This window comes from Eleutherodactylus coqui, chromosome 1 (assembly GCF_035609145.1).
Source record: "Eleutherodactylus coqui strain aEleCoq1 chromosome 1, aEleCoq1.hap1, whole genome shotgun sequence".
NCBI classification, from domain to species: domain Eukaryota; kingdom Metazoa; phylum Chordata; class Amphibia; order Anura; family Eleutherodactylidae; genus Eleutherodactylus; species Eleutherodactylus coqui.
In genome coordinates, this window is record NC_089837.1 from 269,047,242 (window position 1) to 269,063,770 (window position 16,529).

Genomic DNA, 16,529 nt, shown 5'->3' on the forward strand with positions numbered 1-16,529 from the left:
GGCCGGACGTGAAAACGCCGGCCGATATACACTCGTGCGAATAAGTTTTCAGTTTATATCGTACAATTTTAAGTTACTTGGGAGAGAAGTTGAAAAATAAAATATTCTGGACTTCTATGAACGCAACATAGAAGTGGATATAGATAACTAAAATGTTATTTCCTCCAAAAATTGCCAAAAGGCAAAACTATAGCATAATGGTTATACCCTCCTACAGGAGAATAATATCAAAGTTAGACACTTTTAAATTAAGAATAGTTGGCTGAACTAAATCCATAAAAGAACTAAATGTATATTGCTAGGCAGGCTGTGAGGGTAATTGTCTTTAGCCACTATTGTATTCATACAGCATGCAGTGTTTGGGGAAATGACACATATGGGAATAATGGGGCCAACAATGTGTTGCACAAGGTGTCAGTAAATAGAGGTGCTATATATACAGCCAAATTTTAATCTTCCAGTGAACTGCTATGCTGATTATACATCAATCACATATGGGACAAAGTCTGGAGAGGTCAGAGAGGTCTCTGTCAAACCGCAAAAAGACTGCCTCAATACCTAGCCATCTATAATATTTTTTTGCATAATAGAGCCATCTTTATACCTAGTCTAAAAAACATGTAGCACATGGGAGGACTTAGTAAGGATTTAGTTCAGCCACCCATTCCTTAATTTTAAAGTGTGTGTCTGTTTTGAGCGCATATATGTCAATAAAGTATTAGAGATGAGCGAGCGTACTCGGAAAAGCACTACTCGCTTGAGTAATTTGCTTTATCCGAGTATCGCTGTGCTCGGGTCTGACGATTCGGGTGCCGCTGCGGCTGACAGGTGAGTCGCAGCGGGGAGCAGGGGAGAGCGGGCGGGAGAGAGGGAGAGAGAGATCTTACCTCCGTTCCTCCCCGCTCTCCCCTGCAGCTCCCCGCTCCGTGCCGGCAACCGAATCTTCAGGGACGAGCACAGCGATACTCGGATAAAGCAAATTACTCGAGCGAGTAGTGCTTTTCCGAGTACGCTCGCTCATCCCTATAAAGTATATATTATTCTCCTTTTGGAGGATATAACCAATAGGCTATCTTTTTGCTCTTGGCAGTTTTGGGGGAAAATTATGTTTATTTAGCCAGGTATACCCTAGGGATGCTCTCTTTCTATACAACTTTAAAATGTTGGCACAAACCCTCAAAGCGGTTGTGCCAACAGCTGGCCCTGCTATAAAAAAAAACAAAAGAAACCATACCTCTCTTCTTTCCTTGAGAAACAGTGCAGCAGCGCCAGCGACTATCCCAGTCTGGGCTGACAGCGGAAATTAGGCGACTGCTGTGGCCTCTAGTATCATCGCCCATTCTCCTGGCATCAGAGCTTACATCCTAGGTGCCATGCCAGGAGTTCGGAACAGTGATGCTGTAGCCTCTGACTGCTGCAATGGTCACCTGACTTCTGCTGTTGACACACATCAGGATCACTGCTGGAGTCGCTGCACTTGTTACTTATAGAAGAGAGGAGAGTAGAAAATTTTAATTTAAAATTTTAAAAAATACAAAGACAACCTCTTGAAATACCCAAATTATATCTGGATTACTGACATTAGTAATCTACAGGAACACCTAAGGAAACACTGAAGTCTTAAATTTTTACATTTATTTAATATGTATCAAGAGAATTTTAGTTTAATTACTAAAAATAAAACACACTGTAAATTTTGAACACACATGCATAGCAGAAAAAGTGCATTCAGAAAGATTAAAAAGTCATTAAAAGAGAGTTATAATGTATTAAGGAACTCTAGCACTGTATCACACTGCAAGGTGTGGTCACCCCAAACCTTGCCCTCTCACCTCATGGCTAGGCATCCTGTTAATGAGACAAATGGGAGGTGTTCCAGTCAGTCGCATAATCTGTTGCAGCTGATTAATATCTTATGAGCCTTGTCAAGGGCTTTATAAAGCAGAACACAGTGCATTGATAACAGGAATGCAACTCAATGTTTCCATACTATTTCTCGCAATAGTGCTAACTTGCATAAAAAAGTAAATAAAAACATAACACCATGCACCCAAACTTAAGTTTTAGATGTAAATTAGCCATGCTAAAGCATCAGGGTACAAGTGCTCCAAGGGTGAAATAAAGCGATTGGCACGCATGCGGTCTCTTTTGACAATAACCACACATTTTCCTTCTCTATATATAAGCTCATGACTTGCATGCAATGCTGGAACACACAGCAGAGTGTGATCATGAAACCATACTTAATGAGTTGTGATAATATTTAAAGGGCCACTGTGGTGTTTATTCATTCATTCATTCTACACTATCCCCCCCAGAATATATAAGTGAGCGAGTGTTCTCTTGGTAATTTATTTCGGTTTGAATCTCCCAGCCTTTTTCCTCAGATGGTTATAGGATCTCAATTCTGAGTAGCTCACATCTACTTGGGGTTATTGATTAATTTTCTAGTCAATTTCTCAGTGCGTATGATGTTATTACATAAACCTACCAATGAAATTGTGTTGAAAGGAGTACAGAATCTCATTGAAATCAATGAGAGCTGTGCCTGCAAGTGCAAGCACTGCCCCCTACACAGGGATCAGAGCAGCAGCTTCCGCTCCAACCCAGTGTATACTGGTGCTGTTAGCAAGCCCCTAATCAGCTGGGGTCCCAAGAGGCAGGCTCCAGTCAACCAACTATTGATGACGTATTCTGAAGATAGATAAATCAATATTTTCTTGGAAAACCCCTTTAAAGACTTTAGAGATACTGAACAAAAGGGTAAAATGATAACTAGGTACAGTATGTCTTCTCAGAACAACCCAGAAAGTAGCCTTTTCACCAGACATCCAAAAAGGTATAAGAAATGTAAATTTAATACCTTCAGAATAGTTGTATAATTAAAAAGTTTTAATCATCAATAATAGCATTCTTATACTTGACTATTTGCCTTTAAAGTGTCAAGTTTAAATTTGTCAAGTTTCCCCAACCTTAAGCCCCATTTAGACAAATGTTGGGCAAACAATGCCCGACACTCATCCCTGCATGCACTAGCTCATGTGCTTTTAAAGCACAGGAGCGAGTATCGTTGCTTCCACAGCGGGAAGGCCGGCAGATTTCTCTCCTCGCGCTCCCCAGCCCCTCTCCATTCACCTAACATAGCAGCCGTTCAGAATTTAAAGCTGGATAACATCCTAAACTATATGATTGCTCAGTACTGATCGGCCGCTGTGTTAAAGGGGTTGTCCCGAGAAAGCAAGTGGGGGTAAACACTTCTGTATGGCCATATTAATGCACTTTGTAATATACATCGTGCATTAAATATGAGCCATACAGAAGTTATTCACTTACCTGCTCCGTTGCCGACGTCCCCGTCTCCATGGTGCCGTCTAATTTCAGCGTCTAATCTCCCGATTAGACGCGCTTGCGCAGAAGGGTCTTCTCCCTTCTCTTGGGTCTCGGCACGAGCGGCGTTCTGGCTCCGCCCCCTTCTACGCGTCATCACGTAGCTCCGCCCCGTCACGTGTGCTGATTCCAGCCAATCAGGAGGCTGGAATCGGCAATGGACCGCACAGAGCCCACGGTGCACCACGGGAGAAGACCCGCGGTGCATCGTGGGTGAAGATCCCGGCGGCCATCTTGGTAAGGTAAGTAAGAAGTCGCCGCAGAGCGGGGATTCGGGTAAGTACTAAACTTTTTTTTTTTTTTTAACCCATCCCTTGTGTTTGTCTCGCGCCGAACGCGGGGCCTATTGAAAAAAAAAAAAAGCCGTTTTGGCGCGGGACAACCCCTTTAAGTTAATAGAGAGGGGCAGGGAAGAGGGAGGAGAGAAATCTCCTCCAGCCGCCCCGCTGTGCAAAAGCACATGAGCTAGTACATGCAGGAACAAATGAAGGGCATTGTTTACCCAACAATCGTCCTCTCCAAATAGGGCTTTAATTCTTCACTCACTGAGAATTCTCTGATAAGAGACATATTATATCAGTGAACAGTTAAGAGGTGTCAACATCTTCCTTCCGCAACCCACGTTAGGGTCCCTTTACACGGGACAATTGTCGAGTACCTAAGCGCCAGACAGTCGTCCCAACATCTATCACTCCTGTGTTTTATACAGGAGCAATAATTGTTCAGTTAATGGAGGCAGAGCGTGCTCAAGATCACTTCTGGCTGCCTGCCTCCATTCACAATAAACTAATAGTTGCTCATAAATGAATGACTACCTGATTACACAGGCAGACTCACTTGTTTTTTATGACTGCGCAAACTGAACGGACAAAAAGTGAATCAATTATCATTCGTTGTTCATGCTCTGGCAGGGTTTACACTGAATGATTATTGATCATTTTTGCACAATTCAGCAATAAACTGAACAATTGTTTTTTTGCTATAGGGTCTAGTCTGCATTTCCTCCTAATTCAACACAGATTAACACGATTTAATTGTAAATGGCCGTGTGGTATTGTGAGCATTATTTACAATAATGTGTGACCATTTACAATCAAATTGTTTTCATCAGTGCCACTTTATTAAGTTATAGGTTATCAATAGTTGGCTGGGGTATGCCTTTCAGGGTCCAAGCCGATCAGTTGCCTTGATGCTGACAGCAGATGCCCTAACACAGGGTGCAGAGAGGAAGCAGATGGTTCCGACCTCTTTGAAGTGGCTGGTGCTGGTAACTGCAGGTGCAGCTGCCATTAAGATTAATAGAGCTGTAACTTCAATTACAAGTGCTAGCCACTACACAGGGGTCAGAGAGATCTGCTTCTGCTCCAAAACCTGTGTTGGGGCGATGACAGCAGACGCTCAAATAGATGATTTATGGAGGTCCCGAGCGGCAAACCCAAGAATAATTTTCTTAGGGACTTAATCAAAGGCTCTGTAGAATAAACTTATATCATCACTGGACATGTCCCTAGCATCTTTCTAACTCTGCACCGTATTTATCTGGACAACACTTCTCAACTGTTTGGCTTGCAGTATAGCATAATCATCTGCACCACTTTTTCTGACAGGTCATTGTTTCTTGCACCACTTGTATTGTCCTTTCAGCCTCCTTTATTTGTACCACTTTTATTTGCAATTCTGCATGGAAGTTCATCTCTTACCTGCTGGGCATGTCTTTTGGTACACTCTACAGGAGCAAGCTCCTCCTGCGTTGGGGTCACCTCTGCCCCCAGACTTCTCAAGTTTATCTTCCTTCTCTTTAGATTGACTCAAAATGTCACAGAATCGTAGAGTTGGAAGCGACCTTTAAGGGTCATTGGGTCAACCCCCCTGTTCAAACTACCGTAGGATAATTTAGTGAGTCCTGCATTGAAGACTTCCATTGAAAGAGAACTCCTGTTGCAACCTGTTCCACTTATTGATCACCCTCACTGTCAGGGCTCAAATCTGGGACCTCCTGCACTCCAGTCGGCAGCACTCTCCACCGAGTCATCCAGGACTTAGACAGCTCTTCTACTAAACTCCTAGCAATGTTCCTGTGGTTCCTGATCTGTTTTCCTGCCTTGGTTCCGCCCCGCTCCTAATTAGGGTTACTACTTAAACCTGGCCCGGTCTCTCCTCCAGCACAAGATTGTGCTCCACAGCCCTTATCAAGCTCCTCTCCTATCTGCTCCTCTGCAATTCAAACTAAGATCTTCAGATACCGATGTCTAACTTTCCTTTCTGACAATGCTACCTGCCTCCTCCATTTGTACTGCAAACCAAGACCTTTAGATACCGACCTCTAGATTTCCTTGCCTACTCTCCAGACCTGCAGCCGACCTATGGCTCCAATCCAGTGCCTAAACGCTACACTCACTGTCAGAAAGATTTTTCTAATATCTAATCTATCTCCTCAATTTCATTTTAATCCCATTGCTGCTAGTCTTTCCTTGGGCAAATGAAAATAGGGCTCATGCTGTTGCACTGTGACAGCCCTTCAGATATTTGTAGACCGCTGTTAAGTCTCTCAGGTTTTTTTTTGCAAGCTAAACATTCCCAGATCCTTTAATAGTTTCACATAGGACATGATTTACAGACTGCCTAACAACCTGGTAGCTCTTCTCTGAACTTGCTCCAGTTTGTCGGTCTTTTTTTAAATTGGGTTGCTTAGAAGTGTACACAGTATTTATGAACTAGAAAACTCTCTTGGGGCTAACCAAGACTTTCATCTCAGTGCCCAATTATTTGTTGAGCATATTCAGCCTTTACTTCAAGGGCCTCTCAGCCTCTGAAGTCCCTTCAACCTGTTTGCTTCTTCTAACCCCCTCTGAAGAATTCTCACTGCAAGTGAAAGGTTTAAGCAATTTTGGCTTAAGCATTCAAAAGAATCTTTTTGGGCACACATTAAGTTCTTCCTGGGGTTTTCTTCACCATACTACCTCACCAACTTCATTTTTGTGGCAGATCCTTCTCCAGAACCATGACCTACTGTTCACATTTTGTGCCACAATGGAAACCACTTTCTATGACTTCACCATACGTCTTCAGATTAACAACCTTATTTTTCTTTCTTTGTTAGTCGTTACCTGTAGGTATAACAAACATTTTCTTGCCACTGGCAACCACATTACCTTCACGGAAAGCTGAACTGGCAACTCAACTCTCTCGATTGCTTTAAACTTTAGTAGGGCCATCAATCTCAATGCTCTTGCCATTTTCAATCCCTGCCTCTAGAGACACACTTGAGCTAATGGTCTCATGTACTTTGGCTGCAGTTTCTGTAGCAGCCCATTCACACACTGCATTTACCTGTGCAAATTGTGTGACAGTCATGGAACAAGACGATTTTCTCATAAAACATTTCATTAACCTCATCACATAACTGTCGTGCCATTTTCATAAGGCACTTTGGTATGTAATAAGAAGTCTGATGGACTAAATATTATTGCAAGTCCATAATGCACAACTTCAACAGAGAGTGATCTTACCACCTCATGGTCGAAATTCAAACAGCTGGCCAGTCAAACGCCACCCATCATCAATTGATGGACTTTAATCTGTCTTTCCTCCTTGGGCAGCTGAATAGGTGACTCTGCAAGGAGCTTTTCACAGCTTTCCCACAGCTGCCAGAAATATGGAAAGTCTTCACCCAGTATGCACTAGACATTAACTTTTTTTTACACTTTATAGGTTTATGCTATACTGTTCCACAATCAGTCACAAGAGCAGTTTCACAGATTAATGGGCACATTTCAATGAACCATAACACTTCATTGTGATTAGGTTTAAACTAAACCACCAGTGGAACTCTTACAACTAATAATTTACGCCATTTCTTTTCCAGATTTCTGGCTTACAGACCAAACAGTCAGGTTCACATACATCCAAAACAGCTTTGTGCCGCTTAGTAGTGGCAGCCTCTTGTTGTCAACACTATTCACCTCTTACAACCATGTCATCCCGCCTCAATAAACATGGTTTTTTATGAGCTAGCAAACACTTGCGGAGGAACTCAGGACATCTGACCACACAAAGGGCCGTTCTTTCCAAAGATTCTTGGTGTTTGCACTTGGCAAAAGCAGCTTTTACATCTCATACTGCAAAGGGTGGAGTTGGATGTTTTCTAACTCAAAATTAGTTTCCATTTTCTACAGCAGTTAGTTTATCTATGGCAGATTACAGCTACTCTCGCAAAGTCACAGCCTCCATAAGAATTTATTTTTCTCAGCAAAAAAAAACAAAAAAACAGTCTTGATTTAGCTCTCTGCAGAAACAGACTTGTGCAATTCAGCACATAACAGCCTTTGTGTATATCTTTCATCAGAGATAGACTCTTCAATTGGGCTACTGTCCTTTTAAATAAAGTTGCATCACAGCAACCTGCGCCCTATTTTGTGCGATAGGTTACTTCCACCATGTGTGACACCTGCAGGATATCAGCTCAAGGGAATTGCCATCTTTCTGGTAAGACCATTGGCACATAGAAATTAACCCTTTCCAATCCAGTTTTGGATTCTAGGTTTCCTAAAAGGCACTCTCTTTTTGCGGTTATACAACAGTGCCTCCTGCTGGCTAAAGCCAGTTTGTGTAGGCTCAGACAGCAGAGTGGCTGGCAATAGATAGTAGGAATACCCTGTTGGACGTCTTCTCACATTGGAGCTGTACAAGCTTCAATCAGAATGCAGGAAGACGTCAGACAGTGGATTGGAAGGGGTTAACTTCCAAACCATGGATTTTAAAGTCTGGCTCCCGACAACTTTATATATGGTTCACAGCAAACATTTCACACATTTTGATGCATAAAACTCCTAGGTCAGTCTAGTCATTAATACATTTAGCTCTTTAGTTCTCTGCAAACCAGGAGGTAAGGCCTACTGCCTACAACCCCAAAAATATATTTACAAAGTCTGTTACTTTGTTTTGCCTTGATCATAGAATTGTAATGGACCTTCAGCAGGTCCAACCTCCTGCTCAATGCAGGATTCACTAAATCATCCTAGGCAGATATCTGTCAAGCCTGTTTGAAGACTTCCAAGAAGAACTCAACAACTACAGTGGCAACCTGGCTATCATCCCTGCCACACTGCTCCCACATGCCTTTGCTTTACTTGTTTCTCTTCCTAAGCTGGAGCCATTTCTGAGAAGTTCACTTTTCTTCGGCTACTATTACATGAGAGCAGTTAATGCTCATGTAATAGCGCCAATTGCCAGATAACTGCACCTGCAGGTTAAGTCTGACAATTGTTAGTAAAATGCAAGAGCTGGTGGTAGCCCATAGCACTAGTGTAATAGTAGCTTTATTGAGCCTTTTCAGGCGTCTCATAATTGGCCTAATTAGCCAATTTCAAAGCAGAGAAAAAAAAAACCCCTCCTCTGCGACTTTACCTGAAAAAGTATATAACTAAACCCATTAGTGGCCACTTCAATAGAGTTGTGGAGTCATTAGATGAACAGTCTTGCCGACTAAAGCTCTAAAAGTGGTTCTGAGAGCCTATAAAAAGGCTCTCAGAGGCTACTTGTGCATAGTGGATCTTTTTTCCACTTGTGTAAAACTTGTTGACAACTAGACATGTCTATTAACTCGGTGAAATATCTTCATTTGTATCAGAGTTTAAGAAGGGGGCGCATTATTAGAATGCAAGAAGCTGGATGGTTGAATCAATGAAATGCCCACCATCTGGGCCTTTCTGACCAGATGGTTAGGCGGCTATGGGACTCGTGTATACGTGAGGGCATGCACACAAGGCGACCGGGCTCAGGATGCCCTTGACAGACCACCGGTACAGAGAACAGTCTGATCAACCGCCAAACATGAGCAGCTCCAATGGTTTTATTTTACACCATCCAGGCCCCTGTAACTGTTGAAAACATTTCTAAGTGCTCGGCTGAAGGACATTTGAATTTAGAGCTTCACGTGGCACAGAGTGTTAAGGCAGCAGAAATACAGTCCTGAAGGTTGCAAGTGCAATCCCTGCTTGGTTCAGGTAGCAGTCTCATGTGTACTGCCTTTGCAGTCCAGTTTCATTGTTGCCCACGATGAAACTGGACTGCTACGGAGTGGAACTTTTCTTCAGCAACAAATCCAGGTTTACTTTGGGCCGTGGACTATGGCCATGTTCGCCTAGGGGCGAGTGCATGTGCTGTGAAGGAGTAGTATACTGCCCTTACTGCTGGTGTGATGGTCTGAGGGGCTATCGCATACGACACTTGGTCACCCCTAGTAGTGGTGGGTCGAGGGAAAATGACAATTCAGCAATATGTTAAGGACATCTTGCTGCGACATGCGTTGCCTCTAATCACAGGGCTTCCAACAGACATTTTTCAGCTGGAGGCATGTCTAGTTGTTAACTAGCTCTACAAAAGCGGAAAAAGGGGTCCACTCTAGTAGCCTCAGAGAGCCTTTTTAAAAGCCAAGGATGGTCCCACATTTTGGGCCTCAGAGACAAGACTGTTCATATAAAATCACACAACTCTAAAAATTTTCATATCTACCCGAGATGTAACTGCATGCAGAGTTTTTCAGCAAAAACAACTCCTAGGTACTTTTTTTTTTGACAATGAGCATATTACCTATCTATGGTACCTTTAAGCACACACACTTAATCCAGGACAGAATTGAGATTACCATGGTGGTCGGTAACAAAAGTTCATGTGAGGTGGCTGAGGCTTCCAAGCAAGAACACCCAGGAAGATGAGACCTTTCACATGTGCACCCAAGACACAGCTAAATCTGCTGCTGCAAATTTCTTCTCCATTAAAGGGGCTGTCTCGCGAAATCAAGTGGGGTTATACACTTCTGTATGGCCATATTAATGCACTTTGTAATATACATCGTGCATTAAATATGAGCCATACAGAAGTTATTCACTTACCTGCTCCGTTGCTGGCGTCCCCGTCGCCATGGTGCCGTCTAACTTCGGTGTCTTCTTGCTTTTTTAGACGCGCTTGCGCAGATGGATCTTCTCCCTTCGGCTGGTCTCGGAAGCATCTGCGTTTTGGCTCCGCCCCCTTGTACACGTCATAGCGTAGCTCCACCCCCGTCACGTGCCGATTCCAGCCAATCAGGAGGCTGGAACCGGCACACGTCATGGGGCGGAGCTACGCGATGACGCGTACAAGGGGGCGGAGCCAAAACGCAGATGCTTCCGAGACCAGCCGAAGGGAGAAGATCCATCTGCGCAAGCGCGTCTAAAAAAGCAAGAAGACACCGAAGTTAGATGGCACCATGGCGACGGGGACGCCAGCAACGGAGCAGGTAAGTGAATAACTTCTGTATGGCTCATATTTAATGCACGATGTATATTACAAAGTTCATTAATATGGCCATACAGAAGTGTATAACCCCACTTGCTGCCGCGAGACAACCCCTTTAAACGCAATATATACAGCCAAATTTTAAGTGCAGAATTTCATGCCTCTTGCAGAAATATTTCACATGTGTAAAGGCTCGTGCCCACAGCCGTGACGGGCTCTGCAAGCGCAACACCACAGCGGAGTCAGTCAGTCACGGCGCCCCCCCCCCTAAACACTCCATACTCTTCTCTGGATCTGCTGCCTAGCTCCCATATGACTCGCCGGCGCAGTACAGTGCATGACACGCTGGCTGCGTAATGATGCGGCGGGACGCGCATTCGCGCTACAGTTCCACTGTACTACAGCAGAAGTACAACGTGACAGGCGGCTTCGATTGTAGTCAACTCCTGCGGCAAAAAGGACACGCTGTGGGTAATTGCACGATGAGGAATTCAGCAGCGTGAACATTCAGCTATTAGGTTCAATAGAAATCCGGTCGTGGGCATTAGCCCTAAAAAGGTTCTGTTAGCCAATGACTGCACGACCACCACCTGGGGAATAGAAACATTGCTTGGGTGACCAGTCCTAAGTTTCTGCTAGAAACTATGAGTTTCATTTCACTCACTCGCTGTTTTCCTGGGTGCTCTTGATTGAAAGCCTTGGCCATATCACATGAACTTCTATTACCGACCATGAGTGTGATCTCAGTTCTGCCTTGGATTGTTAACAGTATGTTCTGGTACCAGGAAACACATGCGATTAGTGTTTGCCATACTACATAATTCAATATCATCCATGACTTGAAAAGGCTGCAGCTATCAATTTGATTAAATTTTTCACTTAAAGGGTTTGCCATTTATTGAAACAGCTGCCCCGCCCATGCAAGAAAAAAAAAACTATAAAATAAATACTCACCATGGCAACTGCCCGCCATTTCGGTGGCCTGGCACCGTGGCATGACAGGTGTCGTCCCGTTAACGTGTCACGTGGACTTCTAATCTATAAGCCCCCGACACATTTACGGGATGTCATTAGTGATGACCCTGTTGAGCCTTCTATTGGCTGCGGCGGTCACATGGGTAAAAAACCCACATGACCGCTGCAGTGCTTGTAAACACAAGAATGGACTACGGCGAGTGGCAGCAGATGTGCATCGCAGCAAGTGGTGAGTATAGTGTTTTTTTCCATATACTGCATCCTCCACTGCTACCAATTAACCCAGAAAACCCCTTTAAATTTTGTATTCTATGACCACCCTATCATTGAAGTTTCTTGGGCTCTAATCATAATGGTTGCCACCGAGGTGGCCATCTAAGTGTTCTGCAAAGTTTTCTACTTGTAGCTCTTGTTTTAGAAGATATTCTGGGTGGCTCTGACTTTTGAATCACTCTGTATAATATGTGTTTTGCTTTTCGTTGCAAAAACGCAAGAGTTCAGTATTTATTTTTTAATATAGATAACAAAATGTAAAAGTAAAAAAAAAAAATAAATTAAAAATTGTTTGTTTAAATAGAAAAAAAAACCCACTTGGTTCAAGCAGTAGGTTTTCTGGTGACATATTCCCTTCAATATACCCAATGCATTTATTTTGGAATCACTGCTGCCTACAACTTAAGAATTAAAGTTTTTTAATTAGCTATAGAAACCATACAATGTCTTTTATAAATGATGTGAAAATTCTGAAACAAAAAAAAAAAGCCTATGGGTGTCATACATTTGAAATCTCATTCATTTTAGAACATCCATACAACGGATTAGAAACGTTTAATTGGCAAATTCACATCAATGCTTGAGTGTTGTAGCATATGCTTAATTTTGTGATACAATAAACACACTCACAGCCTCCGAAGAGATTTTTTGCAGGAGCTCTGATTCAGGGGTTCCAACCAACCTCAAAATGAGCTTCAGCTGATCAATATCTACATGTGGATTATGAAGGAAAATGTATGACATGTGAGGCAGCTGCCACAGATCAGACCACCAAATCGAGCAGATGTGCTGTGCACCATGATGAAAACAAAAAAAAAAGAAAATAAAAAAGGTATGAAATCTAACAGACATGATATAAAAGGCCAGAATTGAAATGACAAAGAAAAAACAAAAGTGAAGGAACATAATTTAATCAAATCATACACAGGCTTAACGCAAACAAAAGTCATCTTACTTAAAAGCGACAGACTTTAATATTGAGAAGCAGCAGCTCATAAAGAAGGTATTCTAGTTCAATAGCTCACAAAAACAACAACAGTCTATACTGACCTTCTCCAAGTTGATGAGGATTAAAGCAGTTAACGATTAATACAGGACTATTTTCTTTATATTATTTGCATAATATAAAGCAGTGTTTAAGAGGTTTCCATCTCTCCAGAAGAGTAAATATACACAAGTGTTAGTCACTTTAATGATAATCACTAATACTGTCACCAGCTTGGGGCAGATTGCTGCCTGAAGAATTCTAAAAATTATGACCATTATACACCTTCAGTAGCTGTCGGCTGAACAGTTAACAATTTCTCCCAACTTCCGCAAACCCATGAACACTCGTTGTACAGCCAAACAGCTCATCGCCAGGGAAAACAAAAGGAAATTCAAAGCTCCTGATATTTCTCTCCCTGACATCTCCTGGGATAAGGTTAAGAGGGTTCCACACACATTCACCAGCCATCTGGCCCTGGGTTCAAATAATTACATTCTAATGTGTATGGGAGCCTTTGAAAAAGCCACAAACACACCCTCCTAGGTCATCATATTGAAAAAATATAAGCTGTATACATACAAAACAGTTTGAACTAGAGAACCTATTTCCTTACAAGTGGCAGATTTGTTCCAGAAATGTCTGTGGTATATATCTGTTCTGTAGTTGGTTGCAAATAATTCAGAAATACTTCAGTTAAATAACTAAAATATTCTATTTTTAACTCATCATCTAGATCTTCTGTTTAGCAAACTGAAGACTTTTTTGTAAAGAAATTCAGAACAGAAGTCTGGCATTGCATTTGAATAATGAGAGCAACAAAAGGACAGAAAGACATCAGTCAGCTATCTAATAAGGTAAGGTGATGACAAATTAGACGATTGGACAACAGAAATTCAATTACCATATATAATCGAGTAGAGGCAGAGTTCTTCAGCACAAAAAAAAAATGTGCTGAAAAAGCCCCCCCCCCCCCCCCCCCCCCCCGGCTTATACTTGAGTAGGGTAAAAAAATAAAATAAATTATTTTTAAAAAAAAACGCAATACTCACCTCTCAGCAGGAGTCTGTGTCCCTGGCGGTGCGGCAAGCTGCTTCAGACTTCTTCCTGCTGTCATCTCCCTGGCCCAGTTTTCAATTCCCCCGCCGTCAGCGCTGTGTAACTAAGCGCCGTGATTGGATCAGGCACCGGCCAATCACAGCCGGCGCTCGATCATTCACAGCCATTCATTGAATGACATCACTGAATAGCTGTGATTGGTTTATCGAGTGATGGCTGTAATTGGCCGGCGCTCAATGCAATCACAGACGCCGACTGAGAGGCGAGTATTACGTGTTTTTTTTAACCTAGTATATACTCGAGTATAGCTAGGTTTATACTCAAGTCAATAAGTTTTACCAGTTTTTTGTGGTAAAACTTATTGACTCGGCTTATACGCGGGTCGGCTAATACTAGAGTATATACGGTAAGTGGTTTGTACAGGACTGAAATAGTGATTTGTACTGCATTTCAGTTCCAAACACAGCCGATTGACACTGACACTGACAGAGTGGTTTGTAAAAAAAATAAATAAATTAAAAAAAGATGTAAAAAAAAAAAAGACAGTCTAATCCCGGACAAGCCCCTTCTGAACTTTAAATATAGGTCTGCTAAGTTTTTGGTGGAAAATCTATTAGTAAATTGGGAGAGAGAGCAACAGCAAAAGCTATTAAAGTAAAATTTTACTGTCCGTTTCACTAAAAAAAAAAACGAACATGGCTGCACTTATCACCACATGAAATCTAGTCACAACTGAAAAGAAAAACTGTAGAAACTGTAAGTAAAACAATACATAATACCGAGATAGCGGCGGTTGCTCTAATATACAGTGAAACCGCTCTAAAAGAACACCTCTTATTCACACTAAATGTGCTTTTGCAGATTTTCTGTTCCAGCATATATTGTGCAAACGGGCCAAATTCTTTGAGAAGACCACATTTCAATGCAATTTCAGGTGTCATCTCAAAGAGTTTCCACTGTATATGACAATCTTTATATATGGAAATGCTCAGGAAACCTGTCACATTTAAAATGCAGTCCAATGTAGGCAGGTTATATAATTTTGTTAGTCCATGACAATTTGTACTGGAACGTTTCTAACTTACACCTCGGGTCACTCAGGGCATAGTAGCCATGTGGGCAGTCCTAGTCAATGATTGAAAGCAATCTCTATATGCATACTTCTACAGGAAAGGCTGCCAATCACGGTAAAGACTGCTCATAGGACTACTAATTTCTGAATGAGCAGAGGTGTAAATGAATCATCCTGGGCTATAACCTGCTGCCTACAGATTGAACTGCACGTTTAATGTGACCGGTTTGCTTTAAGGAAGCTGCTAAATGCCTTAAGGCTCATTAACATGGCTGTAGGCAGGTATTAACTGTATATTCCGCTTGTAACAGTGTTATTTTCGTGCTTAAGAAAGGACATCCGAAACTCCCTTGGTTTCAAGTGAAAGTACGCAGATTTCCTGGTTTCTATTCACTGCCCAATACACGGCTCTTTGATTGAGCCCTTATAGATTGCTTTGCTACCATCTGCTGGTAAGAGTGATAAGAGCAGCTAACAAACAAATTGTTAAATGGGACCATGCAAGGGTTTCTTACCAGTAATCTACTAAATCGAGATTTAAATTGTTTACTTTCTTTCAGCCAAAATTTTAATTACTGGTTGAAACAAAGCTGTCACCTCTCTAAAGCCCCATAAACTAAGTTATGATGCTGTTAGGTAAGGAGACCGGTGATGTAATTTTATACTCACCAGCTCCCTGGTTCCTTTGGTGCCCTATGCTAAAAATCTGACACACAAGTCTATGGGAGAGCACACTCACGAGATTCTAAGAAGAATCAGATTTTCGTACAGCGTGCATACTTTAGCAGCGGGCACCACAAGAATTAGGCATCGGGTGCGTATGAAAAAAAATACATCACCTGCTTTAGGCAGGTGACTGGTTCCCTTTTAAAAAGGGAACACCAGTTTATATTTTTAAAATATAATACTTTACAGAAGAAGTCATATGATTTTTTTTTTTTTTTTAACATACATGTATTTAAAATCCTGCTTATACGCATTTCCTACATCAGTGTACTGCCCCTATTTTCACAGAAGAATGGCACAGCTGTACGACCAGCAGTCAGCCCAGACAAAGCAGAAATAGCCACGTAACACTCACACACATTTGACCCCTGGAATTCAGTTAGATTGTATACAAATTATGCCATCTATGAGTAAGTGTGACTACCCACTAGCGGGTTTTTTTCCGCTGCGAATTCGCTTTTTTTCCTCTCCAATTGTCAATGGGACTTTCTAATGTTAAAAACACAACGTGACGCAACGCAACAGTGTCTTTGAGAACCAGAGTTAGTTATTTTATGTAAAAATAAATTTATATATATACACATATATATATATATATATATATATATATATATATATACACATATATATATATATATATATATATATATACACATATATATATACACATACATACACACACACACACTTTCTTAAACCCATTTTATCTTTAAATAGCATTCTGTTCAGCTATGAAATTAACTATATTTTATATTTCAATTTTAACCAGTCAAAGTC

The 16,529-nt window shown here is 41.8% G+C and overlaps 1 protein-coding gene across 1 annotated transcript in view; it reads right to left on the reverse strand.

The window, feature by feature from the left end:
• LOC136581831 (mitogen-activated protein kinase 14-like) overlaps positions 1-16,529 on the reverse strand; it is a 96,720-nt gene that overhangs the window by 66,724 nt on the left and 13,467 nt on the right. Inside the window, exon 3 of the mRNA XM_066582500.1 lies at positions 12,541-12,620. Within this exon, the coding sequence (XP_066438597.1) occupies positions 12,541-12,620 (80 nt within the window). The remainder of the gene's footprint in view (positions 1-12,540; positions 12,621-16,529) is intronic.